This window comes from Vipera berus (genome assembly GCF_964194415.1).
Source record: "Vipera berus genome assembly, chromosome: 1".
Classification (NCBI taxonomy): domain Eukaryota; kingdom Metazoa; phylum Chordata; class Lepidosauria; order Squamata; family Viperidae; genus Vipera; species Vipera berus.
The window spans coordinates 102,437,898-102,459,241 of record NC_138202.1 but is presented as its reverse complement, the minus strand read 5'-3'; the positions used below and the strand labels follow the sequence as shown (position 1 = coordinate 102,459,241).

Sequence of the window (21,344 nt, the reverse complement as noted above, 5' to 3'; positions counted from 1 at the left end):
AGAGGGGCACATCACTAAGTCAGAATATCAGCAAATAGCCCGAGCCTGCAAAGACGAAGTGAGAAAGCTAAGGCTCAAAATGAACTAAGGCTTGCAACCAAAGTCAAAAATAACAAAAAAAGCTTCTTTCAACATGTAAAAAACAAAAAAAGTAAAGGAAATGATTGGTCCATTACTGGGTGAAAGTGGCAAGAAGGTGACAAGCAATAGGGAGAAAGCAGAACTATTTAACTCGTTTTTTGCATGTCTTTACACAAAGGGAAAAACAGACCAACCTATCAAAAATAGTGCCATAAAAAACAGAATAGAAATAGAAGTTAAGATAGGCAAGAAAATGGTAAGTGAGCACCTGTCCAGCCTAGACGAGTTCAAATCACCAGGACCAGATGGATTACCTCCCAAGGTTCTCAAGGAACTGGCAGATGTGATCTCAGAACCACTGAACTATATCTTTCAAAGATCCTGGAGCACTGGGGAACTACCAGAGGACTGGAAAAGAGCTGATGTGGTTCCCATCTTCAAAAAAGGGGAAAAAATGGATCCAGGAAATTACAGACCTATCAGCCTGACCTCAATACCTGGGAAGATTCTGGAAAAGATAATCAAACAACGAATCAGCGAGCACCTAGAGGCAAACAAAATCATTACTAAAAGCCAACATGGGTTTGTCAAAAACAGATCATGCCAGACAAATCTTATTGCATCCTTTGACCAAGTGACAAAATTAGTGGATCAGAAGAATGCTGTAGATATAATTTACTTGGACTTCAGTAAGGCATTTGATAAAGTAGATCACAACCTACTACTTGATGAGATAGAATGTGGGTTAGACAGCATCACCACCAGATGGATTTGTAGCTGGCTGACTGGCCGTACTCAGCGTGTGGTCCTCAATGGAACTGCATCTACATGGAGGGAAGTGTGTAGTGGGGTGGCCCAGTGCTCTGTTTTGGGCCCAGTGCTCTTCAACATCTTCATCAACGATTTGGAGGAGATAGATGGGGAACTCATCAAATTTGCAGACGACACCAAGCTGGCAAGAATAGCCAACACTCCAGAAGACAGGCTTAAGATACAGGAGGATCTGGGCGGACTTGAACACTGGGTGCTATCTAACAAAATGAAATTCAATGGTGGAAAAAGTAAGGTTCTACATTTAGGCAAGAAAAACCAAATGTACAGGTATAGTATAGGGGGTACCTTGCTCAATAGTAGTAACTGTGAGAGGGATCTTGGAGTCCTAGTGGACAATCACTTAAATATGAGCCAGCAGTGTGCTGCAGCTGCCAAAAAAGCCAACACAGTGCTAGGCTGCATTAACAGAGGGATAGAATCAAGATCACATGAAGTGTTAACACCACTTTACAATGCCTTGGTAAGACCACACTTGGAATACTGCAACCAGTTTTGGTCACCACGATATAAAAAAGATGTTGAGACTCTAGAAAGAGTGCATAGAACATATAAGGAGCGATTGCTGGAATTGGGTATGTCTAGTTTAATGAAGAGAAGGACGAGGGGTGACATGATAGCAGTGTTCCAATATCTCAGGGGCTGCCACAAAGAAGAGGGAGTCAAGCTATTCTCCAATGCGCGCGAAGGCAGGACAAGAAGCAATGGATGGAAACTAATCAAGGAGAGAAGCAACCTAGAACTAAGGAGAAACTTCCTGACAGTTAGAACAATTAACCAGTGGAACAACCTGCCTCCAGAACCTGTGAATGCTCCAACACTGGAAGTTTTTAAGAAGAGACTGGACAGCCATTTGTCTGAAATGGTATAGGGTTTCCTGCCTGAGCAGGGGGTTGGACTAGATGACCTCCAAGGTCCCTTCCAACTTTACTATTCAAGCACCTTTATTGCTTGAAGTGGTTCTTTCAAGAACTGTAGATTCTCTTGGGGAGGTGTGACTGAGTTTTAGGACCTATGATAATGATGTCATCTAGCCACATAGGGCATATCAGTGAAAGATTCAGCCTATGGAATAAATCTCACATTCCACCCAATTTTCATGTTCTGTCATTCAGTTGCTCTTCATTTTGATCTGATCTGTGATCAATGAACTGATAAGCATCATTTTGATTGGACTATTAGTAAACTGCGTATTTTGAGGTTATGCTTATCTGTCAAACAATAGAGGTGAGAGTATCATTAGCAAATTTAACAGTAACAAATATCAATTAATTAATTGCAGGCAAAACATCAGATTAGTTTATAGCAATTTTTCCAAATGATGCTAGGTTTTGAATTTTGGACATTAATTGCATATGAGGGGTGGTATTCCATAAAGTTTGCACAGCCAGACCTGAAACACAATTTAATTTTAATCAAATAACGTTAATTAAATGCAATTAATATGATTATTCCCCAGGATTGACATTTAGACAGGTCAGAGATTGATACTGCCGTCATGTATATGTAAATTCCATCTAAGAATCTAAAGGATTGCAGCTTCAAATTGATAGTTACAATTTTAATGCAGGCTCAGTACAATAGAATAATGCATATATGTGCCTACCTTCAGAACCTACAAGATGTAAAATTTGAGTAGAGCATCAATAGTGTAGATGATTAGATCCTAGATAATCTAAATTATCGTTAAGAAGATCCAATGACATAATATGTTAAATGTAAAAAGTATGTAGAAGACAAAATTCATTTAATGTTGTTTTGGCATCTATCTTATTCAACATTTTTATTGATTAAAAATAGTTCAGATCTGCTAACACCATCTCGTCAGATCTAGCTCAGTAAATAAATATTTCCATGGAAACTAAGCACAGCATTAACCAAACAAAGACAATAACACCATAGCAACTTGATTCAGAAGACAAATCTGCAAAGATCTTTAAAGTTTATTTTGAAAGAAAGAAAAAGAAACACTTTTACAAAAAGAATATATTTTTATTAAACAAACTCTTTCCTTCATTACTCCAAACTGCTTATCGGAAAATCCTTTTTACCCAGTAAAGGTAAAGAACTTTAAGTTGATTTAAGTGTTCTTATTGTGATCAGGTAAAAAACACTTCTAGCCAATTTTGGGTAATTTTGTCCAGCTTTGGGAACCACTGACCTTGTGCTTGACTTTTAAAATGAAATATATATCAAGAATTTTTCACTGCTTAGTTCCACTGCAGGAATAGCCACACATAGCTAGGAATTTTGGCTAAGTTAAAAATAAATGGGAAAGGTGAATGTATGGGATAAGAGATGGTAGGAAATTAGGTACATCTTACCTTTTTGGCCCAATAGTTTCCTCAAAAATTGCTACTTCTTCCAGCTTTCAGCTGTTTTACGCTGACATGAATCTGGTTGATATTATAAAACCAGAATGGGGCTCTCTTTTGGTTCCTTATGGTGATAAACAGTACAAACTCTAAATATTGCAGGCAGAGAATCCAAAATGGCAGCTAAGAATGAGCTACTGTTGCCAACGTCTCACTTCTGTTATGCTGGATTAGCTCAAATTTAAATCCTGATTTCCCAATTGTCCAAGAAGCTTATCATTTTGTCACTGCAATAGCCCATTAATGTATTATTTTCCCATTCTCATGTGCCTCAAAGGAATTTCTCGTATATCACCTGTTTTTCATCTTGCAGTGTCTCGAGTCATCTTTACATCTTGTGTTTACATTCTGAAATTTCTCAAAATCATTTTTAAAGTAATTTTAATAAGTAAATTATTTTAATTATTTTTGACTGTTACCTTTCTTGGGGTTCCTTGTTCCTCTATCTAAATAAAGCTTATTAATTTGCTTTACTTGGATCATAAAGCTTATTTCTGAATTTTAACTATGCTTCTGGCTATTTAAGTATTATTTCTTTACATGCCAGGTCACTCATTCATGCTAGACTTTGAATAAAAAAGAAATGATCAATTGGTAGAATTTATCCCAGTGATTAGAAAACAGCTTCTTATAGTTTCCCTCTTCCAGATAAATGCTTGCCACATTCTTATTCCAGGTTCAATAGAAATATAGCTACTGTAACAGAGAGTCAGTTTGGTCTAGTGGTTAAGGCATCAGATTAGAAAATGGGATACCGTGATGAGTTCAAGATCTGCCTTAGCCATGAAAGCCAGCTGGGTGACTTTGGGCCAGTCACTCTCTCTCAGCTAAACTCATTTCACAGGGTGCTTGTTGTTGACAAAATGGGAGGAGGAAGGTGTGTTGGATAGTTCATAACTTGAGTTATTTGTAACAATAAAGTGAAGATATTATTTCTATACATGAATGAATGAATGAATACTAAGGACAGCAAGCAAGCGTAAGTGCATGCATGCATGTGTATATGCGCAAGTACACACACACACACACACACACACACATACACACATTCTCTTGGAGAAATGAGTGAAGACTGATAGTGTTGTTGTTGTTAGTTGCGAAGTCGTGTCCGACCCATCGCGACCGTATGGACAATGTTCCTCCAGGCCTTTCTGTCCTCTACCATATTCTGGAGTCCATTTATTTCACGCCTAATGCTTCAGTGACTCCATCCAGCCACCTCATTCTCTGTCGTCCCCTTCTTCTATTGCCCTCGACCTTTCCCAGCATTAGGCTCTTCTCCAGTGAGTCCTTCCTTCTCATTAGGTGGCCAAAGTATTTGAGTTTTAGCTTCAGGATCTGGCCTTCTAAAGAGCAGTCAGGGTTGATCTCCTCTAGGACTGACCGGTTTGATCGCCTTGCAGTCCAAGGGACTCGCAGGAGTCTTCTCCAGCACCATAGTTCAAAGGCTTCAATTCTTTGGCGCTCAGCCTTTCTTATGGTCCAGCTTTCACTGCCATACATTGCAACTGGGAAGACCATAGCCTTGACTATACGCACTTTTGTTGACAGGGTGATGTCTCTGCTTTTTAGTGTGCTGTCTAGATTTGCCATGGCTTTCCTCCCAAGGAGCAAGTGTCTTTTAATTTCTTGGCTACAGTCCCCATCTGCAGTGATCTTGGAGCCCAGGAAAATAAAATCTGTCACTACCTCCATTTCTTCCCCATCTATTTGCCAGGAATTGAGAGGGCCAGATGCCACGGTCTTGGTTTTCTTAATGTTTAGTTTCAACCCAAGTTTTGCACTCTCCTTCTTCACTCGCAACAAGAGGCTCTTTAGTTCCTCTTCACTTTCTGCCATTAGAGTGGTATCATCTGCATATCTTAGGTTGTTGATGTTTCTTCCGGCAATCTTAATTCCAACTTTTGATTCATCTAGCCCTGCCTTTCTCATGATGTGCTCTGCATATAAGTTAAATAGGCAAGGTGACTGTATACAGCCTTGCCGGACTCCTTTCCCAATTTTGAACCAATCAGTGGTTCCGTGTCCAGTTCTCACTGTTGCTTCTTGGCCCGCATATAGGTTTCTCAAGAGACAAATAAGATGGTCTGGTATGCCCATCTCTTTAAGGACTTGCCACAGTTTGTTATGATCCACACAATCAAAGGCTTTAGCATAGTCAATGAAGCAGAAGTAGATGTTTTTCTGGAACTCTCTAGCTTTCTCCATGATCCAGAGTATGTTAGCAATTTGATCTCTAGTTCCTCTGCCTCTTCGAAATCCTGCCTGTACTTCTGGTAGTTCTCGATCCACATACTGCTGGAGTCTAGCTTGTAGAATTTTAAGCATAACTTTACTAGCATGAGAAATGAGTGCAATGGTGCGATAGTTTGAACATTCTTTGGCACTGCCTTTCTTTGGAATTGGAATGTAAACTGATCTTTTCCAATCCTGTGGCCACTGTTGAGTTTTTCAAATTTGCTGGCAAATTGAGTGTAGCACATTTACTGCATCGTCTTTTAAGATTTTGAATAGCTCAGCTGGAATACTGTCACCTCCACTAGCTTTGTTGTTGCTCAGCTTTTCTAAGGCCCACTTCACTTCACATTCTAGGATGTCTGGCTCGAGGTCAGTGACCAACTCATTGTGATTATCAGGGACATTAAGCTCATTCTTGTATAGTTCTTCTGTGTAATTTTGCCACCTCTTCTTAATCTCTTCTGCCTCTGTTAGGTCCCTGCCATTTTGGTCCTTTATCATGCCCATTTTTGCATGAAACGTTCCCTTCATCTCTCCAATTTTCTTGAAAAGATCTCTGGTCCTCCCTATTCTATTGTTTTCTTCTATTTCTTTGCATTGTTCATTTAAGAAGGCATTCTTATCTCTTCTAGCTATTCTCTGGAATTCTGCATTCAATTGGGTGTATCTTTCTTTTTCACCCTTGCCTTTCGCTTCCCTCCTTCCCTCAGCTATTTGCAAAGCTTCCTCAGACAGCCATTTTGCTTTCTTGCATTTCTTTTTCTTTGGGATGGTTTTGGTTGCTACCTGTTGTACAATGTTGCGAACCTCTGTCCATAGTTCTTCAGGCACTCTGTCTATCAGATCTAATTCCTTAAATCTATTTGTCACCTCTACTGTATATTGAACAGGGATATGATTTAATTCATACCTGACTGGCCTAGCGCTTTTCCCTACTTTCTTTAATTTAAGCCTAAACTTTGCAACAAGAAGCTCATGGTCTGAGCCACAGTCAGCTCCTGGTCTTGTTTTTACTGACTGTATAGAGCTTCTCCATCTTTGGCTGCAGAGCATATAGTCAATCTGATTTCTGTGTTGACCGTCTGGTGATGTCCATGTGTAAAGCCGTCTCTTGGGTTGTTGGAAAAGAGTGTTTGCTATCACCATCGTATTCTCTTGACAAAATTCTATCAGCCTGTGCCCTGCTTCATTTTGTACTCCAAGGCCAAACTTGCCTGTTATTCCAGTTATCTTTTGGCTTCCTACTTTAGCATTCCAATCTCCCATGATGATAAGGACATCATTTTTGGGTGTTAGTTCTATAAGGTGCTGTAGGGCTTCATAGAACCGGTCAATTTCATCCTCTTCAGCACTGGTGGTTGGGGCATAGACTTGGACTACTGTGATATTGAATGGTTTGCCTTGGATTCGAACTGAGATCATTCTGTCATTTTGAGGGTTGTATCCCAGTATTGCTTTTCCTACTTTTTTATTGACTATGAAGGCTACTCCATTTCTTCTGAGGGATTCTTGCCCGCAGTAGTATACCTGATGGTCATCTGAATTAAATTCACCCATTCCTGTCCATTTTAGTTCGCTGATACCTAAGATGTCGATGTTTAGTCTTGTCATCTCTTGTTTGACCACGTCCAGCTTTCCTTGATTCATGGATCTTACATTCCAGGTTCCTATGGAGAAAGAATCTTTACAGCATCGGACTTTCCTTTCACCACCAGACATATCCACAGCTGAGCGTCCTTTCGGCTTTGGCCCAGTCACTTCATTCTTTCTGGCGCTACTAGTACTAGCCCTCTGCTCTTCCCCAGTAGCATATTGGACGCCTTCCGACCTGAGGGGCTCATCTTCCAGCGTCATATCGTTTTGCCTTTTGGTACTGTCCATAGGGTTTTCATGGCAAAGATACTGGAGTGGGTTGCCATTTCCTTCTCCAGTGGATCACGTTTTGTCAGAAAACTCTGCTATGACCTGTCCCTCTTGGGTGGCCCTGCACGGCATAGCTCATAGCTTCATTGAATTACGCAAGCCCCTTCACCACGACAAGGCAGTAATCCATGAAGGGGCAATAATGGTAAAACCAGTCAATTAAAATAAAACAAAACCGCTGTTCAGGAATTTGTTGTGCAGAGGTCTCCTTGTGCTACCAAGGAGTTGCACAGACAAGGAAGGGTACTGAGAGCAGCAAGAGTCACACACAGGAGTGCACTGATTTGTAAAAGCAAAAAGTATTTTACTTTGAGGTGGTGTAAAAACAAAAATGCACAGTCAAAAATAAACAGTCCAAGTCATACACAATAGCGACAGTCCAAAGAGTAATCCAAACTACAAAGTCTTCTTACCGGTCCAGAGGTCAATACACAGTTCAGGTTACAACAGTAGTAAACCAACAGCAGAGCAAAAACAGTAATAGTAGAGAGCAGTGAATTCAGAGAGAGAGAGAAGCTAGTTACTAGCTTCCTCTTATGGCCATGAGAACACTTACACACCCATTGGCCAATTAACAACTTAAAGACATAGCATTATGGTTAATATATTTTCAACCCAACATTGTAGGCTAACACCATATGCCTAACAACCGCTAAGCTGCTAGGTAACCCCAATTACGCTGTAGGGCACAGGTATCAAACTCACTGCCTCACGTGACGTGTTTTGATGCATCACAACTTTTTTTGCATTGCCAGAGCTGGGGTGGGCGCAGCCTCTGCATGATGCAACCAGCCTGTGGGTCGGCAGTTTGACACCCCTGCTGTAGGTGGTCCCCTGAATACGGGATGGTGGTGGTGTAAGTAGAAGAGTCTCTCAGTGGCCGATGTTTTCCCTTAGCTCAAAGCAACACACTGCCTTGTAGGAAAGATGCTTGAAGTTTATATTTTAAAGAATATTTATTGTTATTGTTTAAACAATTGTTTCTGCTGTTCTTTTGAAAGAACTATTATCCTGAAAACTGGGATATAAATAATTGCATTAAAACAGAAACATACCCTGCATTAATTAACACATGTAATGTGTTAGGTCCACACAGAAAAATGTAACCCTTAAGAGAGTCCTTCATACTTTATTTGGCAATACAGAATACTTTCCTAGCTATATCTAAAACTGCCTTCAGCAATGTCAAAACCTGTCTTTTGCATTTCCCTGGGAGGAAAGAGATTCAATTTCAAGCAAACTTTCTACAAATTTCAATAAAACTTCCATTTTGGGGGTAGGAATTTAAGAGAAATATGAGAGTAGCAATAAGAAATAATGAGGAACAGTTAATAGGAAATTATAGGGATGACTGAAGAAAGAACAAAGAACATGTGGAATAATAGGCATAAATAAAGCAAAACAGCAATGTAAACAGAAGAATTCACAGAATTCACAATCCATTCAAAACAATCATAAATGAGCATAGACTATTTGGGTTGCAGCAAAAGTTAGTAAAGTGAACAAAATTAACAGATTTGACTCAGTTTACTTTTACAGGTAGTCCTTGTTCAGCAACCACAACTAGGAGAAGCAACTCAGTTGTTAAGCAAAGGGATCATAAAGTAAAACTGTGACTGTACTTACGATCTTACTTCAGGCCTGTGAAGGTTGTAAATGTAAGGATTGGTCTTTGGTAGCAAAGTTACTTTTGGCGGCTATTTGATATAGCAGAATAACAGAACAGAACAATAGAGTTGGAAGGGACCTTGGAGGTCATCTAGTCCAACCCCCTGCTCAGGCAGGAAACCCTATACCATTTCAGACAAATGGCTGTCCAGGAAATTTCTCCTTAGTTCTAGGTTGCTTCTCTCTTTGGTTAGTTTCCATCCATTGCTTCTTGTCCTGCTTTCAGGTGCTTTGGAGAATAGCTTGACTACCTCTTCTTTGTGGCAACCTCTGAGATGTTGGAACACTGCTATCTCTTCATTAAACCAATGCCTGCAACTGTTCTTTGTATGTTTTAGTTTCCAGTCCGCTAATCATCTTTGTCACTATCAATAAAAAGGACAAACTGGCATCCATTCAAAATCAGATGTTTTTCACTACAGATCAGGGTAGATAATAATTGATGATTTTTAAAAAATAAAAAAACAGGATTTTTGATTTAAATTGGATTTTTTTATATAAATCAGATTTTTTAAATTTTTAACAAATTTATTTTAATAAAATGCTTCTGGAGTAAAAAAAATCTATCTAAATATAGTTTTTTTATTTAAGATACATTAATAATTTAGTTTATTCAGCATGAAATGGAGCTTAGTTATGTAGTATGAGGCTGTATATTCTGCAATATTTACATTTTTGGTAAACTCATTCAATGAATCCAAGCTCTGCAAGCTGAGATAACATGCACTGCATTGACGTATTCACACAATTTCACACTAACCATGAGATAAACCATAAAACAAAGTTCAGGAATATGCCTTTATCCCATTGTTTTGCAAATCTATGTACACTACAAACTGTATGATATTTTTTAAGAGAAATGCATCTGTACCAGGCTCTTAGTGTTTTAATTAAATAAAAGAATTTGAGTAGTTCTCCAACTATGTGTGATTAACCTATTAACCTAAAATCGGTTCTGATCTCGCTGTTTTACTAATCTGACAGGTTATTATTCAAAATAGGAAACTTTCATTTTGCTTGCAAATAATAATATTAAAGATTCTAACTACCAGCAAGAATAAGTCCTTACATTTAAAGAGCACCTGTCATTTCAGACCCATCATGGCAGCACCTTTTAGCGGGCATCCACTCACCTGATGCCCGCCACGTCCCTCATCTTCTTGTATCGCTGCTGCATCACCAGCCGTCCCATTAAAGTGAATGGGATTGTCGGTGAGTCAAAAGCGGGTCAGAGGAGGAGCCGCTGTGGGACAGAGATGACAGCTGCTCTTTAAAAATTATGATGTAAATCGAGTTGATTTAAATCAAGCCTTTTTTACTGGTGATTTAAATCATGATTTAAATCGTGATTTAAATCAACTTGACTTAAATCAAATCCACCCTGCTACAGATGTGGTTTAAATTGCAATATGTTCCTAAATATTTATTTTCTAAACTGTTCCAATAAAGCCATGTCTTCAAAATGAGATTGTAATAGCGACATCTGAAATCCAACTTTCCTTCATTACAGTCAAGTTCAACTGATTCCACTATCAAAAATAAAGGCACTATAAGGTAATTGCTGGGTAGAATGACGCAAAAAGTTTCCACGACAACAAGAACTGGAGTGCCTGCCCTGTACTTCCTCATCTGTTTGCTCTCAGCCCAGGAGCCTGACAGTACAGTCACTACATCCTGTTTCTCTTAAAAGATACAGAAGTATAGAAGCTGCAACATTTAACCCTTAACCGACCTTAGCATCCTTTAGCATCCTTAATAGTTAATACCAATATTTTGATTTCTATATTTCATTAATGTGATTATTAAATATTAAAAACAAAAAGATGTATATATTTGAAGAGACATCTTAAACCTATCTAAACATGTATCTGGAAAAATCTTAGTGCAGAGAATATGAAAAAGAAATAATTTGCTCGGTTGTCTCTCAAAATTACTACGAATCAATAATATTGTTGTAATATTACAATATCACAGCCGGTTTTATAGGAAAAAAACATAATGTATAAATTAGTGACTTTAGAAACAGTGACTGCTGGTTTAAAACGTTAAGATGAATCCAGGAATGATAAAACACTATGAGTGCTTTAGCTAAAAACAACCTCAACTTCTCCAGTTGAGAAAGGTACCAGAGTAGACTTGAAAAAAACACGTTAGCCTTTACTCAAAGTTACATCCAAAGTTTCACACAGACCTATTTAGCAGTTCCCATGTCTTCCCCGATACCAGTTAAAAAAAATCAATACAAAACTGATAGCATTTTACAGTATATTTCAGTTGGATTTATTGAGCCAAGTAGAAGCTTAGAAAGCATGCAAAAGACAATGTAACTCCATTAGATCCCAGAGCATAAACCCAAAGAGGCCAAACTACACTATACCCTACCTATCTTTGGAATTGCCTTTATAAACAGTAGCAGATTCTCTGAAATATAGTACCCGTGAATTGCAGGGTTTTTTGCCTTACTTATAGAAAACCTACCGCGTTATGTCCAATAGCTCATATAGGCAACCCATGACTCAAAAACTTTCTCTGAGCTCAGACTACCTCACTTTTCACTGCCAGCCAGCTGTTAGCATCCATCAATGTGTGTTCCAGCAATTAACAGATGCACAGAAAAAAAACATGTTTAATAAGAATCACTGGGAAAGGAGGAATACCTGTACTTAACTTTGCCCTGCTCCTCAGTGATAGCCATCAAAACAGCATAACCAATGAGCTGCAAAAGGGCCAATCTGTCTCCCAAAACCAAAAAAGCTCTTTCCTTACCAATTGTATTAAAAGTCACTCAAAGCTGATCCCTCTCTAAAAAAATAAAGAGAGAAATAGAGCGCCTGAGGTGCTGCGCAGAAATACGATTTAAAAAGTGGTGACAACTGTTCTCCTAGCACATTTTTTTTAATCCCATTTATATCCCGCCCTTCTCCGAAGACTCAGGGCGGTTTACAATTTAAGCACAAACCAATGTGCTTAGCAATAGCCTTCATTCTATGTATATGCCTGCTTATTAGGGCTTTCGCCCCCCCCCAGCGGCATTATTACAGAGTCAGCTTATTGCCCCCAACAATCTGGGTCCTCATATGCATCTTTCAAATGTCCACAGCAATTAGTTGCATTAAAAATGTTTCAGTTCCTAATGAATGCATTTGTTTAATATCTAGATGGTCATTCTGGGAGGCCCTTGTTTTGTTTTGTTTTTCTCATTTTGAGAAAAATAAGCCTGGATATTTATTATTATTATTATTATTATTATTATTATTATTGTTATTGTTATTATTGTTGTTGTTGTTATTATTATTGTTGTTGTTGTTTGTTGTTGTTGTTGTTGTTGTTGTTGTTGTTGTTGTTGTTATTATTATTATTATTATTATTATTATTATTATTATTATTATTATTATTATTATTATTATTATTATTATTATGAACTGCTTTAGGAAAGCCAGTTTGGTTAAAGACTTTAAGGCACTATGATAAAAACCAGAAGATTGGAAGTTCTAGTCCTGTCTTAAGGTACACAATCAGCTGGGTGACCTTGGGCCAGTCACTCTCTCTCAGCCTTAGGAAGAGGACGATGGCAAACCACTTCCAAAAAAAAACCCTTGTCAAGAAAACCGCACGGACTAACAATTTTATACTATCTATCTTCTTAAAAGAGTATGTCTTTGTGTCCCACCTTTATTATTTTTACAAATAACTCAAGGCCACAAACATATCCAACACACCTTCCTCCTATTTTCCCCACAGCAACAATCTGTGAGCAGCTCTTTAACCTACCCTATGATCCCTTCCCCACCACTTCTTCATAAGAAAACCAGATGTAACTGGCTAGAAAGTCAGGGTGCTTGACCCTGAGTCCAAGGGATTAGAGCCAGTGGGATGGTGCTCAGCTTCATTTTGGAACCTGGTTCCGCAAGACTCCATGGTAATCACACTATCCAATCCAAAACTGTCAACCCCAATTCATGTCCTTCCAAGTCCTCTTCAGGACTCCTTCCGAAGTATCTCAGTCCTAAGTAAGAGCACTCTAGGGAACTAAAGCATTACTTGACATGCCAATTACTTAGCACGCATCAATTTATTATCTTTGTAAGAGTTAAACTGTGATAAGGGCAAGAGCATGTAATTTTCTCTTTCAATAACAATCCCGAGGAGTCCACAATAATAAAGTCCTTTGGACATTATATTCTAAAGTTTACGCATGTTCAACTAATCATAGAAACCTCTTCTGAACTGAGCATTGGGGTGTATGAGAAGCTCCCACTTATGGGAAGACTTCTATGCATGCTTATTGAATACGCTTAGCAGTCTCTTGCAAACCTTTGCATTTTATGTGCAAAAACCTGAATAAGCAGCAGCTGTATAGCCAGGAATGCCCAATGTTTCCCCTCCAAATAAGGATGGAACCTTCTTCTTGATCCTTATTTATTTAAATTATTGGCTTAAATGGGAATAACAGCAGCAGAAAGTTATGAGGGGAAAGTATGTTGCAAAGGAGGTTAAAAAACAACTACAGAAAACATGGCACGGGCAGCATAGAATGACTACAATCATTGAATATATTAACAAGCATGTTTCGTTGACAGAATTTCTTTTTGACTGTTAAAGCTGTTAAACAGCTAGAGCTGTTTAAAACTACCTCTGCATTCCTTGTTCACTGGATGAGACAATTGTTATAATGATATATCATAATGACATTTTGTTATCATTTTGCTGTCCATAGAAGAAAAATAACTTGGTGGAAACTTTGCTACAATGCATTCTATTTTGACAAATTAATTTGTTGTAATATAGGGAGAAAAAGCAATTAAATTCACAGTTCAAAGTTCATGGAATCAGGCTTAACATACTTGCTTCCTGAAATAATGTGGAATAAAGTAAGAAATAAACAAAGTAATGCAGCATGTTAAATGGTTTATTAAATCCATGATTTAATAAACCCTTAAAGGCTTCAACTGATTAAATCAGTGCTTCCCAAACATTTTCCTAATTACCCAAAACTGCTAATCAGAAGGTAGGTAAAATGTAGGAAAACACTTTTAAGTCAATTTAAATGTCCCTACTCTGATCGAGTAAAGGGCTTGTTGTCATTACCAAAAGAAAAAAAAATACTTTTATCCAATTTGGAGTAATTTACCCAGGTTTGGGAAGCACTGGACTAAATGATATACCTGTTCATTTCTACAGTGCTGCAATACATTTTCTTTGATACAGAATAATCGTATTATTTTTCTGTAAAAAACACTATTGTGTAAAATATTATTATTTACACAAAAAGTTTGTTTATGTGCAAGCTTTAAAAATTTATATTGTTAATCGCATAAACCAGTGGCCTACAAAACCTTTTGGGCACCGGAGACTTGTTCCATGGAGAGAGGGTTTTTTGCTGCCTGCATCCCGCAAATGGGGCTTCGCTCGTTTGCATGGCCCGGTTTCTGGCATGCCACTGCCCAATACCAGTCCATGGCCTGGGAGTTGGGGATCCCTGACATAAACAATATCAATTTTTAAAGCTCTCACATTTACACAAGTTTCTTTCCTTAAGTTGTCAAAAAAATGTATTCAACCATACTGTCCGACAACTCAGTCTTTGCAATGAAGTATGTAATAACAATGTCTGCTTTTAAAAATGCCCACGCCTTGCAAAATAAAAAAGCTAACCTGAGATTCGTGCATATATTCCTTAGTTTCTGGATAATTAGTTAAGGAAAGGAGCTGATTCTAAGAGACGTGTTTTTATGGTGGAATCTAGCACTGAGTTGCAGGTGGGATGCTGTCTTTCCCAAAGAGCAAGAAGCAAATCAGCTAGCTTTGAGTGCTTAGTGTACAGAAAAAGGCCCAGGAGGGATCCTCCCTAAACCTTCATAGGGTAAATCTGATAATTATGCAGATATGCTTTAGTCTGGCAAGATTCCTATCTATGGGCAAAAAGCAAGAAGGAAACTACTGTGAGCAATTCATTGTGTTGTTCTTGGTTCCTTACGCCTAGAATGTTTACATGGAATGTTAGTCTGTTCCAAAGAAGATGTTACCAAGCTCAGATGAATGAATCAGGTTTTTAATAAAATCTCAGTTCTATAATTCTTACTTGAATAGTATTTTTAAATTTATGCCTAGGAAGTTCATCTTAGGAAATACCTATTTCACACCATATTATACCCACTGAAATGACTTTAAAAATCTAAAAAGAAACCTTATACTCTAAAATATGTGATGCCTTGAAAGTAGGAACTTTTTTTGCAAATTCTGAATTTTTCCCCTTGATATTATAATTTAAAAGAAATTCTGAATTACAGAATAATCAATGGTTTCTCATTATTTGAACTTAAATTTCACTACCATATTTTGTTGAACTATTTCAAATGATATATGCTACCCGTAATAAGATTATTATAAGATTTTTGGCTTTTTCAGACTATAATGTGATTAGAAAAGCTATAATGCATATTATTATTGGAACAGATAATTCTTTTAAAGTTAGTTAATGAAATATTAATGAACGAAATTCTTGTTTCTACAGCTCATTCCTATTAGTATTATACAAAGCATAAAAAGGGATGTTCTGTCAGTACAAGCTTCATATACTATATGTTTGCAATAGAAAAATTAGAAGTATAGAAGTATAATTCACAAATGAGATGTACTTCCTGTTTTCCTATGGCAGGTGTGACGTTAGAAAAGAAACTCCTTCGCATGCATGTTTTTTTTCAAAGCTTCCACCAGCAGTTCCAAAAAATGAGAAGTGAACTATTTTATTTTTTCAGGCATCATCAGTACCGTATACCCAAAACTATTCTTAATATACTGCCTCATATAGGTAGTCTCATGTAAACAACAAATACTTTCACTGAGAAAAATTTTTATTAGAGCACACAAGATGTCCTATTTGTTTCACTCATGACTGTATACAGAACACCTTTTTCCAGTTTGGATTATTTGATCTGTGTTTTAATGATTTATCATTGTCCAATTTTCAGAAAAAAAGTCTCAAGGTTTAAAGATGTACTGAATAATGACCTAATCTACTTTTCCTGTCTTTCCTGAGTACTTTCCTGAATTAAAGAATGTCTATTGTTTTATATTTTGCTAAAGTATAACTTAAATATTTCATATAAAATCCAAATTGTTTTAAGAATATACATTTCTTATACTGTACTGATCAAAAACCCAATGTTTTAAGAAACAAAATGTTTGGAAAAGTTACTGCCACATTAAATATTAGTATTTATAACATTACACAGTAAATTAACTTTAATTAATCTTAAATAGTAAATTAATCTAAATTAATATTAATCTGTAATGGTGGCTTTTATATAAGGAAAGAAGGATAACCTTTTTTAAAAAATTGACAATTGATACATTTACCAGTTATGGATTTATTTGCCAAAATTCATGTAAATATTTTAAAACAAAATATTAAAAAAATAATATTAATTAAAATTCACTGAGGTCAATTCTCTAGTCTTAAGTGATTAAGCTCAAAGGGTAAGTATTGTTTGCAGTCCATATTTATAAGTATGTATTTAAGATTAGATAATTAACAGTAAATTTATAAATGGCTACTAGAAAACATATTGTATCTTAGAAGGAATAGTTGCAACTGTATTTTGTACCTTGTAAGAATTTTCCTTCCATCTAATAAAAATACAAAGCTAATTCTTCCAGTTGTAATTCATTTAACCAAAAATCTACTATGTAAGATACAACTTCAAATTTAAAAGTTCAGGGAAGAAGATATTGACAATGCATAGTCCAATAATATGTACAGAATAAAACTCAATATTCATTAGAACTTACACATATGTAAATATGCACAGAATTGCAATCTTATTGTACAAATTAATTTAAAAAACCATGATGGTACATAAGATAAACTCAAATTATCCAAAATTGCAGAGAAGCTTCCTTTATTTACTAATAGATAATTATTTCATATAGTGAGTTTTCAAATTACGGAATCTTTCATAATCAAGTCTATTAGCTATGAGACTTTTCTAGCAACTGACAACATTCACTTCAGATGGTTATCATGTAATAGTATAATTTTAATATTTTCAGTGTAAGGTAATATATCTGCCTTATAATGAGTAATGTATGAATCAATCATGAGAAATTTTGGGCTCAGTTATAATCTCTTTTAAACACAATTACTGCTAACAAAATAGGCTGAGTACAATTAAATCTATTTGAAAGCAATACTATTGATGAGGTTTCTTTAGAAATGTTTTCTAGTTTTTCCACAGTTGGTACACCTTTCTCAGTGTTCTTTCCCTAGGCTTTTATCTTTCTTACTATTTCCAATGATTATGAAACCTTTATCTGTCTCCTATTTGTCAAAACAAAATTAATTGTGTTTGTCCCAATGCTGAGTACTTGTGAACAGCTCCAAAGACATATTACAGAACAAACTTCACACAACTGTTCCTCCTTTTATCAGCCTATTTTTGGAATGATAAAAGTTATATTGAATTAGTTTCATAGCATTCAACAGGACAATGTTAATCTAGTTTGTATTCTTGTTGAGAATCTGTAGCCCTCATTTTAAAATGTATACTAAGTTGGCCCTGAGCAATAAAGGCTATCAGATAGTGTGCAGTTACAAAGTCCTTTAAAAGTTTAGTTTGGCTTAGAAAATGCAGTTGTTTTGCAAATTATCAACTCAGGTAACGTCCCATAAAATAGCACAAAGTAAATTCTGCATGTAGGCTAACAATATCAGTGTGCAGTACACAGATTATACTTTTGCAACAGGCTAAGGTGGCTATTTGAATTAAGCGAGTCAATTACATTTACATTCAGTTTTGGAGACTGCATCCTCTTGACCAAATTACACAGGTACAATTTCCACCACGCGCAGGCTGGAAAATGAACCCCACACCTCCTAACAGAAAAAGACAAGTTCTTCAGTAGAGTTGCAGGATGCTCAAGCAGAAAGCATCCCCACGGCGCTGTGCCTTAAAACCATTTATTTGGGGGGGGGGGAAAGTGTGTGTGTGTGGGGGGGCAAAGTCAGGCTTACCTGTTCTTTGGAAATAGAAGGCAACGAAGGTCTCCTGGACGTTCTCCAGCTGCCATAATAAGCGGCAGAAGTCTCCCCCAAGGAGACGCAACTGGATCTCCTCTTGGGTCGGATCACAGGAACTCTGTGCTCGGCGCCGCCGGGCGACTTGGGATGCGAAGCCTGGAGGTGGTGCTGTAATCCCCGACCCAAAGAGGAGCGAGAAGAGAAAAGGCAGCGCTCTCCTCCCAACAGCGCCCACAAGCATCCCGCCGTCCCGGCGAAGCAGGAGAGCAGCGGCCTAAGGGGCGGAGGCAGAGACCCCAGACCGGTGAGCGAGACCAACCAGACGAGGCCGGCGAACACCAGAACCAGGAGGCTGCGGCGGAGTCTGAGGCTGCGCTGCCAAAGGGTCAGGCCGGCCACGGCGCCGAGGGTGGCCAACAACCGTCCCGTCAGCATCTTCAATTCGACCGGCGGCGGACGAGGGACGCCTTCCTCCGCTTCGGCCTGGCGGGACAGCAGGAGCCACTGCAGCGTCAGCGAGTCTCCCGCGTAGCAGCAAAGCGGCAGCGCCAAAAGCCACCAGGGGCCGCCGGGCTCGTCGCGGGCCAGGTAGCAGGTGAGGAAGAAGAAGGCGCAGGCGAGGCTGAAGAGGGGGCTCAGGCACCGGCACAGCCCCAGCGGCGCCAACAGCCCGCTGGCTTCGGCGCTGCTGGCAGCCGCGCCCGCTTTCTTTTCGCGCTCTCCCCACAGCAAGGCGCACGGCAGGAGCGCCAAGGGAGCCGCCGCCGCCGCCGCCGCCCCCAGACCCAAGAGCAGAGCGCGGCGAGGAGCGGCTGGGAGCGGCGCCCGAAGGTTCGGCAGGGGGCCGCTCGGGGCCGGAGGAGCCGCGCATCCCTTCGCGTAGCCGTTCCGCAGATTGGGCTCCGCAGAGCCGCGAGCCGGAGGCTGTCGGCTTAGAAGTTGGTTGAGCCCGCGGCGGAGAGAAGCGGAGGCGGCGGCTTCTTTCTCGTCCTTCATGGTGGTCGGGCGGGAAAGGCTGGAGGAGGAGGAGGAGGAGGAGAAGAAAAAGAAGTGGTGTGGGGGGGGGGAGAGGAAGAGGAGGAAGAAGAAGCCGGGCTCGGTCAGTTTCTCCTACTTCCCAACCCTGCCTTCTTCTTCATCACTTTTTCCCAAGAGAGGGAAAGCCGGGAAAAGCCAGCAAAAAAAGACGAGCTTCGCTCCCGAAGCGCAAACGGCGGCGGCGGGATCGCAGAGTCCAAACTCGGAGCATGGTGGGTAAAAGACGGAGGGAGGGAAAACGAGATAGAGAGAAAGAGAGGGAAAAGTACTTCTTTCCCCCCTTTACTCTCTCTCTCTCTCTCTCTCTCTCTCTCTCTCTCTCTCTCCCGCTCGCACGGAGAGAACGCGCCGCCGCCCCGCCCCCCCCCCAGAGTTCCAGGGCAAGCAAGGTCCGCACGCGCTCTTCAAGACACGCCCTCCGCTGACGGCACAAATGCAGGAGCTCGCTTCTGCTTTTTTTTTTTTTTGTCCCCGCCGACCGCCCTGCAGGGCATACGTCATAAAGTACAAAGGGTAGGCAATCGTAGGAGGAGAAAGTCTCTCTCTCTCTCTCTCTCTTCCCCCCCCCATAGAAAGGGGAGGAGCGAAAGGCTTCGCCGAAGAATCCCTATGACTGGTGAGAAATACGCTAGTGCAAATTCAAAACGAGTTTGCGGAAGTTTAATTCTTGTCAGGACAGGAATGCTGTCTTCAGGCGCCGGTTGGCCTTTCTTGCGAAGCGGAGCTTGGCTTTAAAAAAACACCCGCTCTGCCTATCGTTTCCGATACCCACCCTTTCCGCTCAGTCGTGAGAACTTGCACGGTTTCTCTCTGGCCGCTTTGAGCTACGTAGGCTGGGACTCTGTATCTTGATGCTGCAACCCGCGGCTCTGGAGCCGCATGCGGCTCTTTCAGCCGTCTCCTGTGGCTCCCAGTCCACTGCCATGTGCAGTCCCGAAAAAAAAGTGGGATTAAAAAAGTTCAACCAATCAATTCAAATATGCAGGGCGGGTGCATATCTCGCCCTGGCTCCACTCTTCAGTCAAACCCTGTTCTGCATATGCGTGCATGTACGTGCGTGCACACACATTTTTTGCGGCTCCCAGTTTTTCCTTTTGTGAGGGAACCGGTTCCGAGTGGCTCTTTCACTGTTTCAGGTTGCTGACCCCTGCCCTAACCCTAACCCTAACTAAGTGGAGTTAAACGGCATAGCGTTTGCCTGGCCGCTTCGATCCTGCAAGGTTGGCACGCTCCGGATTTCTTCGATTATTAAACAATGTCATTATTGGGACCTTGGAAGTGTGCCTTCTCTGTGTCAGGCCCTGCCCTCTCGAATAAAGTCCCGCCACTCATATCCGTTCTGCTATTGTTTGGAAGGCTTTTCACCCAGCCTCTTGGAGAGAAAATGAGATCCCTCGTTTTATTTCACTTTCCATTTTTTATCTTTATTGTTTATTGATTTTATTGTAATTTCTTTGATTGTTGTGAGCCACCCGTTCAGAACTGGGAAGCATACAAATATAATAAATTACTAGACAAGCGGTGAACCCCTTGGCTCATTATTTCAGAGCTAGTTCCTTATGCTTTTAACAATGGCAGGAGCTTCAACCTTTTTGATTGTACCACTTTTAGGATATGGCATTATTCAAGTACCGCCTAGCAAGATGTCAAAAAGTTGATGACCAAAAAAAGGGGGGGGAGGAAAACAGTGATAAAGTACAGGTAGTCCAAGACTTACAAGAGTTTGCTTAGTGATTGTTGGAAGTTACAACGGCACTGAAAAAAGTGACTTATGACCATTTTTCACACTTATGACCATTGCAGCATCCCCAGGGTCATGTGATTTACATTCAGATGCTTGGCAACTGATTCATATTTATGAAGGTCACAGTGTCCCCTTTTGCAACCTTTTGACAAGCAAAGTCAATGGCTGCGGGAGTGGGGGGGTGGCCAGCTCAATGTTGCTCAGGTCGGGGGACACCTGTGGGGAAGCAGGCTGTGGGGGGGATCCAGAGGTCTCCAGTGGAGGGGGGTGGGACTGAGGTGGACGCCGGGGCATGGTCCACCGGAGGAGCTTTGCCGTCCCACTTGGGCCATGCGGGGGACTTCCATATGGTGGCGCAGGCTGCCTGGAGTCCTGGGCATTGGAGGGCAAGTGTCCAGCCCGGCCCTTGAGCTCCCAGGGCACCAGG

The 21,344-nt window shown here is 39.9% G+C and overlaps 1 protein-coding gene across 1 annotated transcript in view; it reads right to left on the bottom strand.

Annotated features, from left to right (window-relative positions):
* PDE3B (phosphodiesterase 3B) overlaps positions 1-19,607 on the bottom strand; it is a 63,399-nt gene extending 43,792 nt beyond the window's left edge. The window contains exon 1 of the mRNA XM_081329986.1: positions 18,130-19,607. Within this exon, the coding sequence (XP_081186112.1) occupies positions 18,130-19,131 (1,002 nt within the window). The 5' untranslated portion in view covers positions 19,132-19,607. The remainder of the gene's footprint in view (positions 1-18,129) is intronic.
* Positions 19,608-21,344: the final 1,737 nt, after the last annotated feature.